This window comes from Petaurus breviceps, unplaced genomic scaffold, assembly GCF_028583685.1.
Source record: "Petaurus breviceps papuanus isolate PSGF00001 unplaced genomic scaffold, PetGlider_PUasm1.0 90919, whole genome shotgun sequence".
Classification (NCBI taxonomy): domain Eukaryota; kingdom Metazoa; phylum Chordata; class Mammalia; order Diprotodontia; family Petauridae; genus Petaurus; species Petaurus breviceps.
In genome coordinates, this window is record NW_027187378.1 from 20007990 (window position 1) to 20021637 (window position 13648).

Genomic DNA, 13648 nt, shown 5'->3' on the forward strand with positions numbered 1-13648 from the left:
TAGGTAAATGATATATATTTGACTAATTAAAGTAAACTTGTTAACCCATTTTGAGTTGCTTTCCTTTAACAAAGCAGATCTAAGAACCTGTGTTGGCAGCCACCCTGAGGACGCTGGGGTGCTTGCTGCTACAGTATTTAGCAATTCCATTTCTCTTACCACCTTCTTATTTTCAACAAGGGGGTGGGAGCAGAAAAAGTACAAGAGGAAAGGATGGAAGGAAATATTAACAAGTATAACCATGAACATGAGTGGGATGAACTCACCCATTAAGTAGAAGAGGACATCAGAATGGATAACAATATACTGTTTACAAGAAACATAATTGACACATAAAGTTAAAATGAGGAGCTAGAGGAAAATCTAATATGTTTCAGCTCAGATGAAGCTACAGTAAATATACATAATAAAAGATAAGCAGGGAAACTACATTATGCTTAAAGGCATAATAGATACCAGCATCAATACTTTATTAGACAAAGCCATAACTATGGTAGGGTAGCCTGGGTTACAGAGGCCCCTAAATGTCTTAGTGGGTAGAATATTGAACCTAGAGTCAAGAAGACCTGAGTTTAAATCCAGCCTCAGAAACTTACTAGCTGTGTGACCTGAGCAAGTCACTTAACTTCTGTTTAACTCAGTTTCCTCATCTGTAAAAATGAGCTGGAGAAGGAAAGAGCAAACTATTTCAGTATCTTTACCAAGAAAATCCCATGGACAGTATTAACACCTTATGGCCAGCAGGGTTGTGAAGAGACAGACAGCACAGAACAACAACCTGGCCTTTAACCCCTGCTACCCAGGCTCAAATTTAAAGAATAGTGAAAGTACTTGTACTCCTTTAATAATAGAAGTTACCAGATAGCCTCATTCTCTCTGGTAGATGATGGCCATTCCTGCAATGAGGTCCTCCTTTATCTAAACATTCTCTGCTCCTTCCACCTCCAGTAGCAGCCTCACATTGTACCACCCCCAGAGGTTGGTCTCTGGTCTCTGCCATGTACTCATTGGTATGTCCTAAAGCCTTCCTCTCAGGAAGGGTCTAGTCTTCCCTGTTGTATTATATCTAAAGTCCTTCCTTATCCCATCTCACAACTTCCTACACATTTTTCCCCCAGGCACAAGAATCACTAGTTATGACTAGTATTAGATTCAGCCTATCATTCTAGCTTCTCAGGATCTTTCTGGATTGTGATTCTGTAATTCAGAATCTCTGTTTTATTTACTTTCTCCTGCCTAGAATGCCTGCTCCCCTAATTTTTGCTTACAAAAGTTTTGGGGGGGTTTTCATCCTTCAGGGACGAACTCATATTGCACTGCTTCGGTAAGGCCTTCCCTGACAGTTTTCAAGCCTTACTTCCTCTGAATTCCTCTGGCACTTATGATCTGTTAAACAAATTTGGTATCTGTCATATGCTCCCTTGTGAGGTTAATTATCTTTTTACATCTCTATCCTGTCTCCCCAACTGGTCTACAAGATCCTTGAGGGCAGGTTTGTGTGTCTCAGAATTCTCTATATCTCCACCCCAGTATAGTACAAGTTTCTTAATACAATAGACCTTTAACAATCATTTGTTGATAATGATGACAGTGAAGAGCAAGCACCAGGTGCTTTCAATCACATATCTGAGGGTCAGGGAAAAGCCTAGACCCTCCACTGTACAAAGTTTCCCTCCTAGATCTGGGGGAGGTGATATTATTTATTCTTACTCATTATCTTCTGATTACTTCTTACCTATTCTTACTAATTCTGGGCTTTTGCTCCCAGAGGAAACCAAGTCTCAGGCCTGCATTTGTTTACTCACCCAAACAATGGCAGAGGTCACAGAGTTCCTAATTTTAGCAGAACATTCAGTGGGAGGAAGGAACAAGTATAACTTTAATATCTGGCAGGAGAGAGTAATAAGGGTAGGATGGCAGGTTAATTCGCTGAGTGATTATATTCCAGTCAGAAAGTCATGCGTCATATATACACACATAGGCTTACTGGTTCCAGACCCAAATTGGAAACAATTACACTTCCCAGAGTCTAAAATAGGCCAATGTAATAAAATAAGGGGCTGGTTCTATATTTCCACATATAGAGGCACCAGTCATGTCTCATCACCTAACACTGGATATAGCCAAGGACTCTGCTTGGACTTTTGTCTCCCTCTTCTCTTTCCTCCTATCTCTCCTTTCTTTCCCCTTTCTTCCTCACCCCTCAATGTGAATATAAGTTCCTTGAGGTCTGGAACACAGTAATATTTGCCTAATGGTCAATTGGTTGATTGATTGACAACCTCAGCTTCCATGGAATCAATGATCACCTCCATGCAAATAATTGCCAGATCTATGTGTCCAACCCTGATGTCTTTGCTAAGCTACAGTCCTATCACTAACTAATGGGCATTTCCCATCAGAGGTCCCATAGACATCTAAAACCCAACATGTCCAAAACATAACCTATTATCTTAAAAATAAAAAAAAACCCTTCCCCTCTTCTGAACTTCCTTTTTATTGTAGATAGCCCCACTATCCTCCTAGTCTTTCCAGGTCAGTCAGACTTAATTCTCTTCTTCATTCACCTCCTAATTCTCTCTCACCCCCAATATCTATTAGATTTGACCAAGTCTTGTCAATTTTACTTCCACATCTCTCATGTCTCCTCTTCTTTATTCATATGACTAACACCTCATCACCTCTTTAGTAGCCTATTGTGATAGTTTCCTAAGCAATTTCCCTGGACCAAACATCCCCCCCTCTCCAATGCCCCCTACAAGTAGCTGCCAAAGTGAGCTTCCTAAAGCACATCTCAAACCATGTCATTGCACTGCTCAGAAAAATCCAGTGGCTTCCTATTGCCTCTGGGAAATATAATACAAACTCAAAGCTTTTCAGTGGCAGCGAGGTGGTGAAGGAGTTGAAGTACTAGACCTAGAGTCAGGAAGACCTGAGTTCAAATATGACCTCAGATACTTAGTTGTGTGACTCTAGGCAATTCACTTAACTTCTATCTGACTTGGTTTTCTCAACTGTAAAATGGGGATAATAATAGCACCTACCTGACAGGGTTGGCTGGAACATGGCAGATACTTAATAAATACATATTTTCTTCTTTCGCCATCTGACTCCAGTGTATGTGTTACATTTTTTCATTCCCTCTATATTCCAGCCAAATTGATCTATTTGCTGTGTTCCTCTTCTCCAACACTGAATCTCCCACCCTCTGTTCCTTTGCACCTACACCTCCGTCTCTTAGAAGCCCTAGCTCCTTCCAAAGACCAGAACAAGTACTACACCTTACTCTGGTCCTCCAAGTTGCTATTACCTCAATGTCACCCCCCTCCCAAAAAAATACCCGTATTTAGTTTGTCTATATACTGCGTTTACTTATAAGTCCATACGCTTTCCCCTTGGCTGAATTTGAGGTCTTTGAAAGTAAAAATTACTTATGCTTCTCTTCCTATTTCTCACACCTCTTGCAGGGTTCCCGGCACATAGTATGTATTTAATGATTGACTAACTGATTATATGTCAATACTGTTAAGGAAATAGCATGCCCTCCCTAAACTCCAGGGCTTAGGATTGATAAAGGAAAAAGAAATAAGGTAAGTTATTCATTCTTCTCTTAGCCAAAGAGAAGATTCTGCACATTTCTCTGTGGAGAGTATTTCACAGACATGGGCCCCAGGGAATATCAAGGAAAGTGTTTTCTATCTCACAGTCATCTACACAGTGCTATAAACACATTGGCCTTCAATAATTATGCAGTGCTGTTGCTGAAGGAAAGAAACAGTTTCCAGCAGCAGCTGGGAGAACGGCTTTTGAGGCAACCAAATAAAAGTATTTATAGCAGTAACAAAGAAGGCACATCCTCCATCCAGACTGGGCAGTGCAAAAGGAAAATCTCATTTCCAAGAATGGTTGGGCAAGAGAACAACTGCTATTATTAAAGACCTGACTGAGTCCTATCTTCTAAACCACAATGACCTCTTGCCCTCTTGCTGTGCCCCAGTCATGATGTCCCAACTCCCTCCCTTTTGCCTTAGCACCAGTACACCCCCGTGTCATTGCAATCCCTGTGCCAAAGCCCATCGGTATGGGGCTCTCTCCTTACTGGTGGGGATGAAGGCCCTGCCTCAGAGAGAGAGAGAATACACTTCTGCCCCTTTAGAGGCCCTGGCTTTCTTCAAAGCTCTTTCAACTCAGGCACTACCTTCAGCATGAAGCCTTTCTGATCCCTCCAAGCTTCAGTGTTCTCCTCACAAATTGCTTTGTATGTAATTTGCATATACTTTATGCTTACATATCTAAGGGCACTGGGCCTGGCCCTAGCACTTTACCTCCAGGCCCCAACAGAATGTAAGCTACTGGCAGGCTTGTCTTTATATCCCCCAGTAGATCAGGGAACCTTACATACAGCAGCAGCTTAATAAAGCTTATTGAATTGAACCCCTTTTATACTAATATAGATAGAGCACTGGATGGAGAGTCAGAAAGATGTGATTTCAGGTTCCAGCAGAGGTACAAACTAACTTGAGTGACCCAAGGCAAGTCTTTTAACTTCCCTGTGCTTTAGTTCCTCATCTATAGAATGAGAAAGTGGAATGGATGGCTTCTCAAGTACCTTTAGCGCTAAATCTATGGTCTTATTCTCTTCCCAGCTATATCTTACCACCAGCACCCAAAACAGTGGCAACCCAGTGTATATGCTGAAGGGTTATGGTTGATTATTACTAATATTAAAGATTAATAATATCACCAACATAAAACTTCAGTAAATCAAATAAGCATTCAAATGCACAGGAGAATACTTAAAGGAATTCTTTTGTGATGTGAATATTTACTCCTTAATATCTTTTGCATAATTCTAGATCATCATATATAGGATTTAAAGTGGGGGTTTATTATTACTGCCAATAATAATAATAAGAAGAAGAATATTCCCCATTATAATAATAGCTCATCTATAAAAAACATACAAGTTTACACAAAAGAAAAATTAGAGGTGATGATTTGCTTCACAAAAGAATGCCTTAAAAAAAGAATGCCTTTAAATAGCAAAAGTTGACCCTCCCCCATTTAAAATAGTATGATTTACTAGAATTTTATTTAAATGCAACATTTCAAGAATATATTTTATTCATTTTATTTTTAACTTATGGAATAAAATAGGCACTTCCATAACATAGTATAATTAAAGATGATTGCACATGAAACTGCAAATCTATCGTGTATAATTTACTATTCATTTTAAATATATAATCAAGTTATCATGTAAATTTCTTTTTTTTCTTTTTTTCATCCCTCCCCCCAAATGTATTTTTATACGAAGCAAGGCACCCCTATTACCACTAGGAGAAATTCAGTGTTAGTCTCTAGGCATCTTCTAAGGCAGGGGTTCTTAATTTGGGGTCCATAGACTCCCTGGGTCTATGACACGGAGTCCATGAGGAAAAAATTACATTTTTATTTTCACTCCTGTGACTGAAATTTAGCATTTCCTTTCATGATGAATTTTGAAACAACATTATTCTAAGTCAGTGTTGAGAGACTTCACCAGGCTGCCAAAGAAGTCCAGCACACACACTCACACAGACACACACACACACACACACACACACACACACACACACACACACAATGAACCCCTGCTTTAAGGTCTGAGCCTATACTCTTGATTCCATGAAATACTGTGGGCAAGGAGCTGAACAAAACCTGGAGCCCAAGAATTAAATGCCTTGCTGCCTTTTGTGAATGAGCATGACTTTATTACTGATGGGAACATAATAATAATAAGATACCATAGTTTTTGTTCTGGCAAAGGGGTCTCAGATCATATATACAAACACCCTGACTGTTCAGCTAAAAACAAATTCTCAGCAACCTGGCTGAAAAATAGTAAATGTACACAGACTTGGTTTTTGTATATATGAAATGTAATCAGATGGAGAACTAGACCAGAGTTCAAAACATACAAAGGCCTAGTCAATTATTTTTTAAATGATATTCATTATAAGCCTCCATGTTTTTGTTTTTTCCATTTCCTGATGTCTCTGGCATAGATTTATAGACCACACCTCAAAGACATGTGTTGCAATATCTGTAGTGCAACAAAAGCTAGATTTGAGAAACAGAAAAATTGACTTCCCAGAATGTCCTTACAAGCAACTCTAAACACAGAAGTAAGATCATAAATGTAAAAGATCATACAAACCTCTACTTTTCAGAGAAGAAACATATGGTTTTCATTCACGACTCTGGTTCTCACTACCATCCACCACATGTGATCTCAGTTAAGGCTTCCAGGCTCCTTGGCTAGCCCTAACTGATATAATCCCATCCTTAAGTGCACCCTCCCCTAGAGCAGTGAAATTGGCAAGAGGCCAGAGTGATTTCAGAGCCATATTGGCACTGGACAAATACATATGCCTCTTACACCACCCCCTGCTACTGATCTGTAACAAGCCAATCAGGCACATACCAGTTTGGTCTTATTCTGTTAGAGATCAAGTGAAACATTGCTCTCTCCCACATTTTTACAAAGACACCCCTACTCTAGAGCTTTCCCAAAGGTGAAAAGCTAAGGTTGTAACATCATCCCTAACAGTCCCAGAATTCTCCAGCTCTAGTGCCATAGTTTTTTCTTCCTCTTTCTTTCTCTCTTTCTTTCTTTCTTTTTCTTCCTTCCTTCCTTCCTTTCTTTCTTTCTTTTTCTTTCTTTCTTTCTTCCTTCCTTCCTTTCTTAATAGTTAGGCAAACACAGGCTCTTGTTAACTGGTTCTGTGAAAACACAGAGCTAAAATAGTATTACAAAATATGTTAATGTACAAGCTATAAGCAAAAAATAAAATAAAATTTGATCATGGTAAGCAGACTAATGTTCAGTGGAGTTATCCCTTTATCCCCACCAGGTTTCAAGTGTTAGCTCAACTCATCACTGATAGTCTAGTTTTTATCTTGGATTACAGACTGAATGGGGTTTTACAACATTGTGTATATCATTTTATTGCAGTGTTATTTGGAGGAATAATATTTGGGGTATGGCAGTGGTTGCTTTCAAGAAAACTGCCCCTGCTTCTACCTTTTCAATATAGATAGATTTTGAGGGAGATGGCAGAGTAAAAAAGTGTCAAAGAAGCCAGGTTTCCTCAAAATCTCTTTAAAATACAAACAGGAACACCAAAAAAAGTCACAAAATTGCTTATAAAAAAGCTGTAAAAAAAAAAAAGAAGAGAATTCACCCAAAAGACAAGAGAAACAAAGGAGAAGCCCCAGAAGAAATACTAGGCCAGAGGCTGCATAGGGAATAGTACAGAAATCCTAAGAAATGTGCTCAAATGGAGAAGACGCAGTCAAACAATACAAGATTGAACCTTCCCTTGTTCTAGTTGTGCCTATATCTTTATTTATATATCTATATCTATCTATCTATCTAGATTTAGGTGTCTCAGAAGGGGGATAATGGGAATTCCAGAACCAGAACCCTATGGGTGGAGGAAAGGGAATCGGTGCAAAAAATAAATAATTGAGTCTATAGGACTTGTCAACTGATGAATGAGAGAGAAGGGGAAAAAGTTAAATGACTACAAGATAAGTCTGGGTGACTAGACTATCAGACTAGTCATATGAATATAAACAGAGAAATTGTGGGGAAAGCCAAATTTGGAAACAAGATGAGTTCAGTTTTGGAGATGTTGAGTTTGAGGTGCCAGATGGCCATCCTGGTGGAGATGTCCTTTAAAATTAGGCAGTTAGTGATTCAGGTATAGAGCTGAAAAGACAGATAACATAGATACAAATTAAGGAGTCATCTGTGTAGAAATGATGGTAAAAGCTGTAGGGACAATTTGATATTGACTAGAAGAACTGGTAAAGAAAGAGTAAAGGCAAGAGAAGCAAGGAAAGATCATTGGGGAACAGCAAAATTAATCAGTGTGAAAGAGGAGCAAGGAAACAAAGAAGGAACCATTAGAAATGTAACAAGAGAAACAAGCAACTGATCTAGCTCAGCTTCCAGTCCCTATGCAAGAATATACCTATAGATAAACACCTGTCTTCTTTTATGTTGTTATAAAGCAAGAGAGCAAGAATATCCAGAAGGAAAGGATGGTAAAAGATGTTCAATGCTACAGAAAGGCTAAGGATATGGAGAAGGGGGGGGGGGGGAATCACTGGATTTGGCAATATCCTTCATTTAGTATTTCTGGGGGCATCATAGAATCTAGACCTGAAAGGAACCTCAGGGGATGATCTTGTCCAACCTTTCCTTTTACAAAAGAGGAAACAGATTCAAAGATGGGAAATGATTTGCCTAAAGTAACTTTAGTTAAGTGGCAGAGCCAGAATCCAAACTCAGATTCTCTTATTTTAAATCCAATACTTTTTCCAGTATACCATATTTGCTTTCCTGAATTTTGAGTTCTTTTTTTCATGTTTATATCTTCTCTCTCTGGCTGAATATGAAGGTTTAGAACATGCCTTCTATGACTATATTCCACTATAAAATACATAATGCTATATCAGGTACATTCTAAGGGCTGAGCTAATATTTGTGGATTGATTTATTCAACTGATTTCAGTGTTTGAAACTTAGAAATGAAAGGTTTTAGACTATCACTGAAGCCCCAGCCCCGGTGTCAAATCTTAGATGTTATTGGCCTTGAAAATGAAGTATGTATACCTCTTAGGAGGCGGAAACGCACAGACGACCTTATCCTGAGGATAGTAATCAGAGTTTCCTAGAAGGCTGAGGAACCTCATCTCAGCAAATAAAGCACTGTCTGAGCAAGGAGTTAATTTTTTTTTTCTAAGTTTGCTCTGCTCGTTGGCCAAGGTTTTTCTCCTCGTCTTCACCTCTTCTTTGGACTGTACAAGGAAGCATGTATTATTTGTTTATGTGGGCAGAGTTAATACTTAGCAACTTCTCCAGCCGCCAATAGCTCCCTTGGGCCTGAGTGACGGCGTCTGGGTACTGTGGAACAGCTCGTAAGGCAGGCCAGCTATAAGACTACAGGAGTCGTTTCGTTTTCACTAAGGAATTTTATTCATAGTTTATTTACTAGCTCGCATCCCAGGGGGGTGAATAAAAAGGGAGAGGAGAGGCAACTGTCTAGATCCTAGGGGAACGGAGTCAAGAGCTCTTCCTAATTCAAACTTATAACATGGACACAAGGGAGGGACACAGGAATGAAGTTGGGGGGTGAGGGGTAGGGCAAAAGACGGAACCAGGGAGGGATGTAACTCCCTGGGTTGCCCATTCGAGTCCTCAGGTCCCAGGTAGCTACCCAGTGCAGACTGATCACCTGCCTCCAGACCAGCACTTAGGGTAAATACACGGTAACTTCTCTCCCGAAGAAAAAGGCGTCCTCTGACAGTCTACCAGCCTAGGGCTTTAACCCGCCATCCTGGACAGCAGCTGGAAGGACTCGCTCTCTCAACCCGCCGCACATAGCTGGCAGGAAAGCAGCATTCTGGGGAGAGGTGGGGGCGGGGAGGGGGCGAGCGAGTGTTCTGAGGAGGTAACAATGGTCAGGAATTGTCAGAGTCCTGACTGTGGTCGAAGTATGTTAGGGGCTTTGTGGGAGGATCTATGGTTTGCAGGGGAAGGGGATTCTAGAAGGTGACGTGGCTCCTGACTTTGCTGGAGACTGCTACGGATAAATGAGGTAAAAGTGGATAAGAAGCCGGAGGAATTAGGGGCACCGGATGGGTTACATGGGGAGTTTTGGGGGGCTGGGAGTTAAGAATTTGTAGGACAAGTTGCTGAGAGTGTCCAGATTTCTGAAGGAATTGTGTCTGGGCTGTAAGGGTTGCTAGGGGGTAGATGACCAAGGTTGCTAAGGCAAAGGGTAGGAATGGGCTGGTAATAGACTGTTTGTGGGTTCAAGCAAAAGCTAAAATGGTGGGGGAAATGAGAAGGAATAGTTCCCGTTACCTCACCCCTTCCCTCAAATGCCAACCCCCCATCCTTAGCCTTACCCGACACATTTAACTGGCCTCCCAGGAACCAGCTGATCTTGCCCTGGCTGAAATCACAGTCCTCGACCGTATGGTAAGGGGTGTCCCACACCAGCGTGTCCTGGGCAAGACGCCCCCAAAATACTTGGGGCTCTCTGACAGCCTGCTCCCACAGCTTCGCGTAGGTGCTGAGGCTCCGTGACACCGCTGGGGCGGCGCTGCCGGCCCTTTTCTCGGTAGCCCAGAGGCCCGAGCTGCGGCCGCCCAGGAGCAGACGATGCAGCTGCAGGGGCAGCCCCGGCCCCCAGCTTCGCGACCTCCCTCTCCCCAGGGGCACCCAAAGGCTCCCACACAGATTGCGGAGCAGTCCACGGCCCCCACCGCTGCCGCAGGCACACAGGCTCAGAGCAGTCATAGTGCCTACCCACCCCCCAGACTCGGCTTCCTTGGAGCCCCCTCGGATCCTGGAACAGCACCCCAAGACGGCTGCACTTCGAAGCAAAAACTAGAGGAACTTAGCGAGGCGGGGACCAGAGCCAATAATGGGCTCCTCCCACTCTTCTTAGTCCCTCCCAATTGCCGTTTCTTCGATAAAGGGCGGGGTGGGGCGGGGGGGAGGGGGTGGGGGGTAAGGAGGAGAGAGAGTATGAAAAAAGAGAAAGAAGAAAGCTCCCATTCCCCCTGTGGTGGTAAGCTGGAGGGGGCCTTGTAGTGGCTCTCTCCTTCCCTACTCCTGGCTCCCACCTCATTGTCAGGTCCCTTCCTCTTCTGGAGTCCACCTCCCCGAGTTCAGTTATCTTTCCCCCTTCCACCTCCTTTCCTGCTGAATTAGGGGAGGCTATGACAGCAGGAGGAGAATTTAGGGCTTCGAGAGCATCGAGGTTCTGAGAGGCAATGCAAAGTACCTGGTGCTTGGAGGGGATGAAATCAACCTTGTGGAATGTAAAGTTGAAGTTTTGCTTTGGTTTCATTTTGTAGGTTGTTCTCGAGCCTAACAAAACAAGGCTATTATCTCGATCTCAAACAATCTTGGATGTGGGAGAGACCTTAGGAATCCTTGAGTCCAGAAAGATAAATGACTCCACAAAGCTGTGGAGATCCAGAAAATTGGTGGGAATCTTGTTTCAAGGTCACAAAACTGATAAAGTAAATGAGTCAGACTTTGAATCCATTTCTACATGACTCTGGAACCAATGTTCTTTGCACTATCTTTAAGGGGAAGACGGTGGGGAGGGGAGGGAAGGAAGGAGGATGCTTGTTGCTCTCACTGCCCTGGGAGTGGTGCCCACTCCCAGTGTTTCCCCTCTCCAATCCATCCTCCACTCAGCTGCCACCTTAATTTTCCGAATGCACTGGCATCACTTTTCTGTCCAAAAACTTTCAATGGCTCGCTAAGCCTCAAGCTAAGACCTTCCATAACTTCTCACTGATCTACTCTTTCAGCCTTATGGGGCTGAAAATGAATGGTATTCTCCTAGACACACTCAATACTCCATCTCCTGTTTCTTTGTCCCTTTCAGCTATCCCTCATACCTGGAATGCATTCCTTCTTTCCTCCCTAAAAGATTCCTTCCATTACTTCAAGGCTCAACTCAAATGCCATCTTCTCTAGTGTCAGCCTTCCCTGATGCCTCCCCATTTGTTAATGCTCTTTCCCTTCCCAAAATCCCCTTGTGTTTACTTATCTGTGTTAAATCTCTCCAGTAGAACGGTAAGCACCTCAAGGACTTTGGTTTTTGTCTTTAAATGCCAGGGCCCAGCACCTCACCTTGCATAACTAGGATATGAAATAAATGTTTATGGAAATGCTGAACCTTGGTGATGTGGGAAAATGTACCCAGTCAAGTAAACAACTAAATATAAACACTTTACATATAGTTTTTTTCATATTGAAAATTCTCTGAATATTTCCCCTACTGCTCTACTTTGCCAACAAAGTACTGCAAGCTAAATGTAGCCACAAACAAATGTGCCAGCATAAGGTGGTAGAGATCAAATAATCAGAGTACTCACCAGGTAGTCAGCATTCTTAGAAGTAATCTTTCTAACAAAAAGAGCTGTCTAAGCATGGACACTTAGAAGGTGGTGAGTTTCATGAAATGTCCAAGCAAAAACTGAGTGATCACCTACCTATCAGTGATGTTGTAAAGGAGATTTTGGCATGGGTAGAAGGCTGAATAAGATGCCTTTTCAAGTCCCTTCCAACTCTCAGCTTCTCTTATTCGAAGAAATTATTCCTGGCCTTCAGTTCAAGAGGCAACTTTGTCAAATGAATCAGAGTATGGAGGGCACCGGGATTCTAACCCAGTTCCTGACAATGACCTGTTGGTCATAGTTAACTCACTTCACCTTTCCTGGCTTCAGTTTTCCCATAAACTCTTTTAAAAAGAGAAAAGGTAAGAGCATAAAACCAATTGTCATTACTTTATTACATTTTGGGGAGGCTGCCCTTAACTCCGTGGTTGTTAGTGCAGGGCCCAGAAATGAGAACCAGGAATTTGGCTGAGGATACATTACATAGTTTCCAATCCCCTCTATCTTGATCTCCTCTATAGACCTTACTCCCTTACTGTAATCTAGAAGGGCAACTTTGGGGAAGGAAAAAGGAAAGGAACTATCACTACAAATGCCTCTGTACATGTTATTAAGGATTCCAGATTTCTCAAATTGTCCTAGTTTCATAATGGTCTCTACTCTACTTGATTCATTTATAAAAATGTAAAATCTAAGAACTATAAGGAATTATGAATTCTTCTAGTCAAGGGTTCTAAATGTCTACATGTAACCCACTGGCAGTCTAGTGAAGCCTATGGACCCTTTCTCAGAATAATGTTTTTAATTGCATAAAATAAAGTACATAAGATTACAAAGGAAAACAATTACATTGAAATGCAGTTATCAAAAAAAAAAACTTTAAGCCCAAGGACCCCAGATTAAGAACCCCTAATGTATTTCACCCTCCTGCCTCTGAGCAGGAATACCTTTAAATAAAGTCTGTTCCCATACCAGGTCAAGAGGGATTAAAAGGAAAGAAAGAAAGAATTAAAACCTGTGGGAACAGGTGCCAACTGAAGGGAGTGTGCAGGGGGTACAATGCAATGCTTGGAAAGATCAGGCAGGAGTCAAATTATAGACACTACGTTGAGCAGTATTATTTTATCCTAGCTCCTTCTGAAAGTTTTTGAACGAAAGAGTGATAAAGTCACACCTGTGCAGCAAAGAGATGAATTTGGTATTGTGAAAAGGATGGAGAGGAGAGGGGAGAAACTGGATGCATGGACCTTGTTTTAATACTACCTGAGTGACCTCAGGTTTCAGTTATAACCTCCCTGGGTCTCAGTTTACTCATTTGTAAAATAAAGGGGTTGGACTGGAAAACACTTGATGTCCCTATCAGCTCTGGATCTATGGCCCTTTGAGCCATTGAGCTAGAGCTTAAGTTATTACAGATAGATGTATCAGGAAGCTGTCGCAATTTTTCCAGGTGGAGCGAATGGGGGCCTGAATTAAGATAGTGGCTATGTGACACAGAGAAGTGGACAAATAGGAGAGAAGATTTGACAGTTGATTGGATGAGTGTGATGGATAGAAAAGAATAAAGGATGGCTTTACTCTTTGCAAACCTGAGTGCTAGAAAGATGGGTATACCTTAAAGAGAAATAAATACATGGAATTGTAATGTCAGAGCAGAAGAAAAAAGAAGAAC

At 41.7% G+C, this 13648-nt stretch overlaps 1 protein-coding gene and 1 long non-coding RNA gene across 2 annotated transcripts in view; one reads left to right on the forward strand and one right to left on the reverse strand.

The window, feature by feature from the left end:
- Window positions 1-10474, reverse strand: part of ACSS1 (acyl-CoA synthetase short chain family member 1) — a 72870-nt gene extending 62396 nt beyond the window's left edge. Inside the window, exon 1 of the mRNA XM_069075530.1 lies at window positions 9964-10474. Coding sequence (XP_068931631.1) covers window positions 9964-10357 — 394 coding nt within the window. The 5' untranslated portion in view covers window positions 10358-10474. The remainder of the gene's footprint in view (window positions 1-9963) is intronic.
- Window positions 1007-11113, forward strand: LOC138151943 (uncharacterized). Its single transcript, XR_011165970.1, has 2 exons — window positions 1007-9650; window positions 10921-11113. It is a non-coding gene; the product is annotated as an uncharacterized lncRNA (long non-coding RNA).
- The last annotated feature ends 2535 nt before the right edge of the window (window positions 11114-13648 follow it).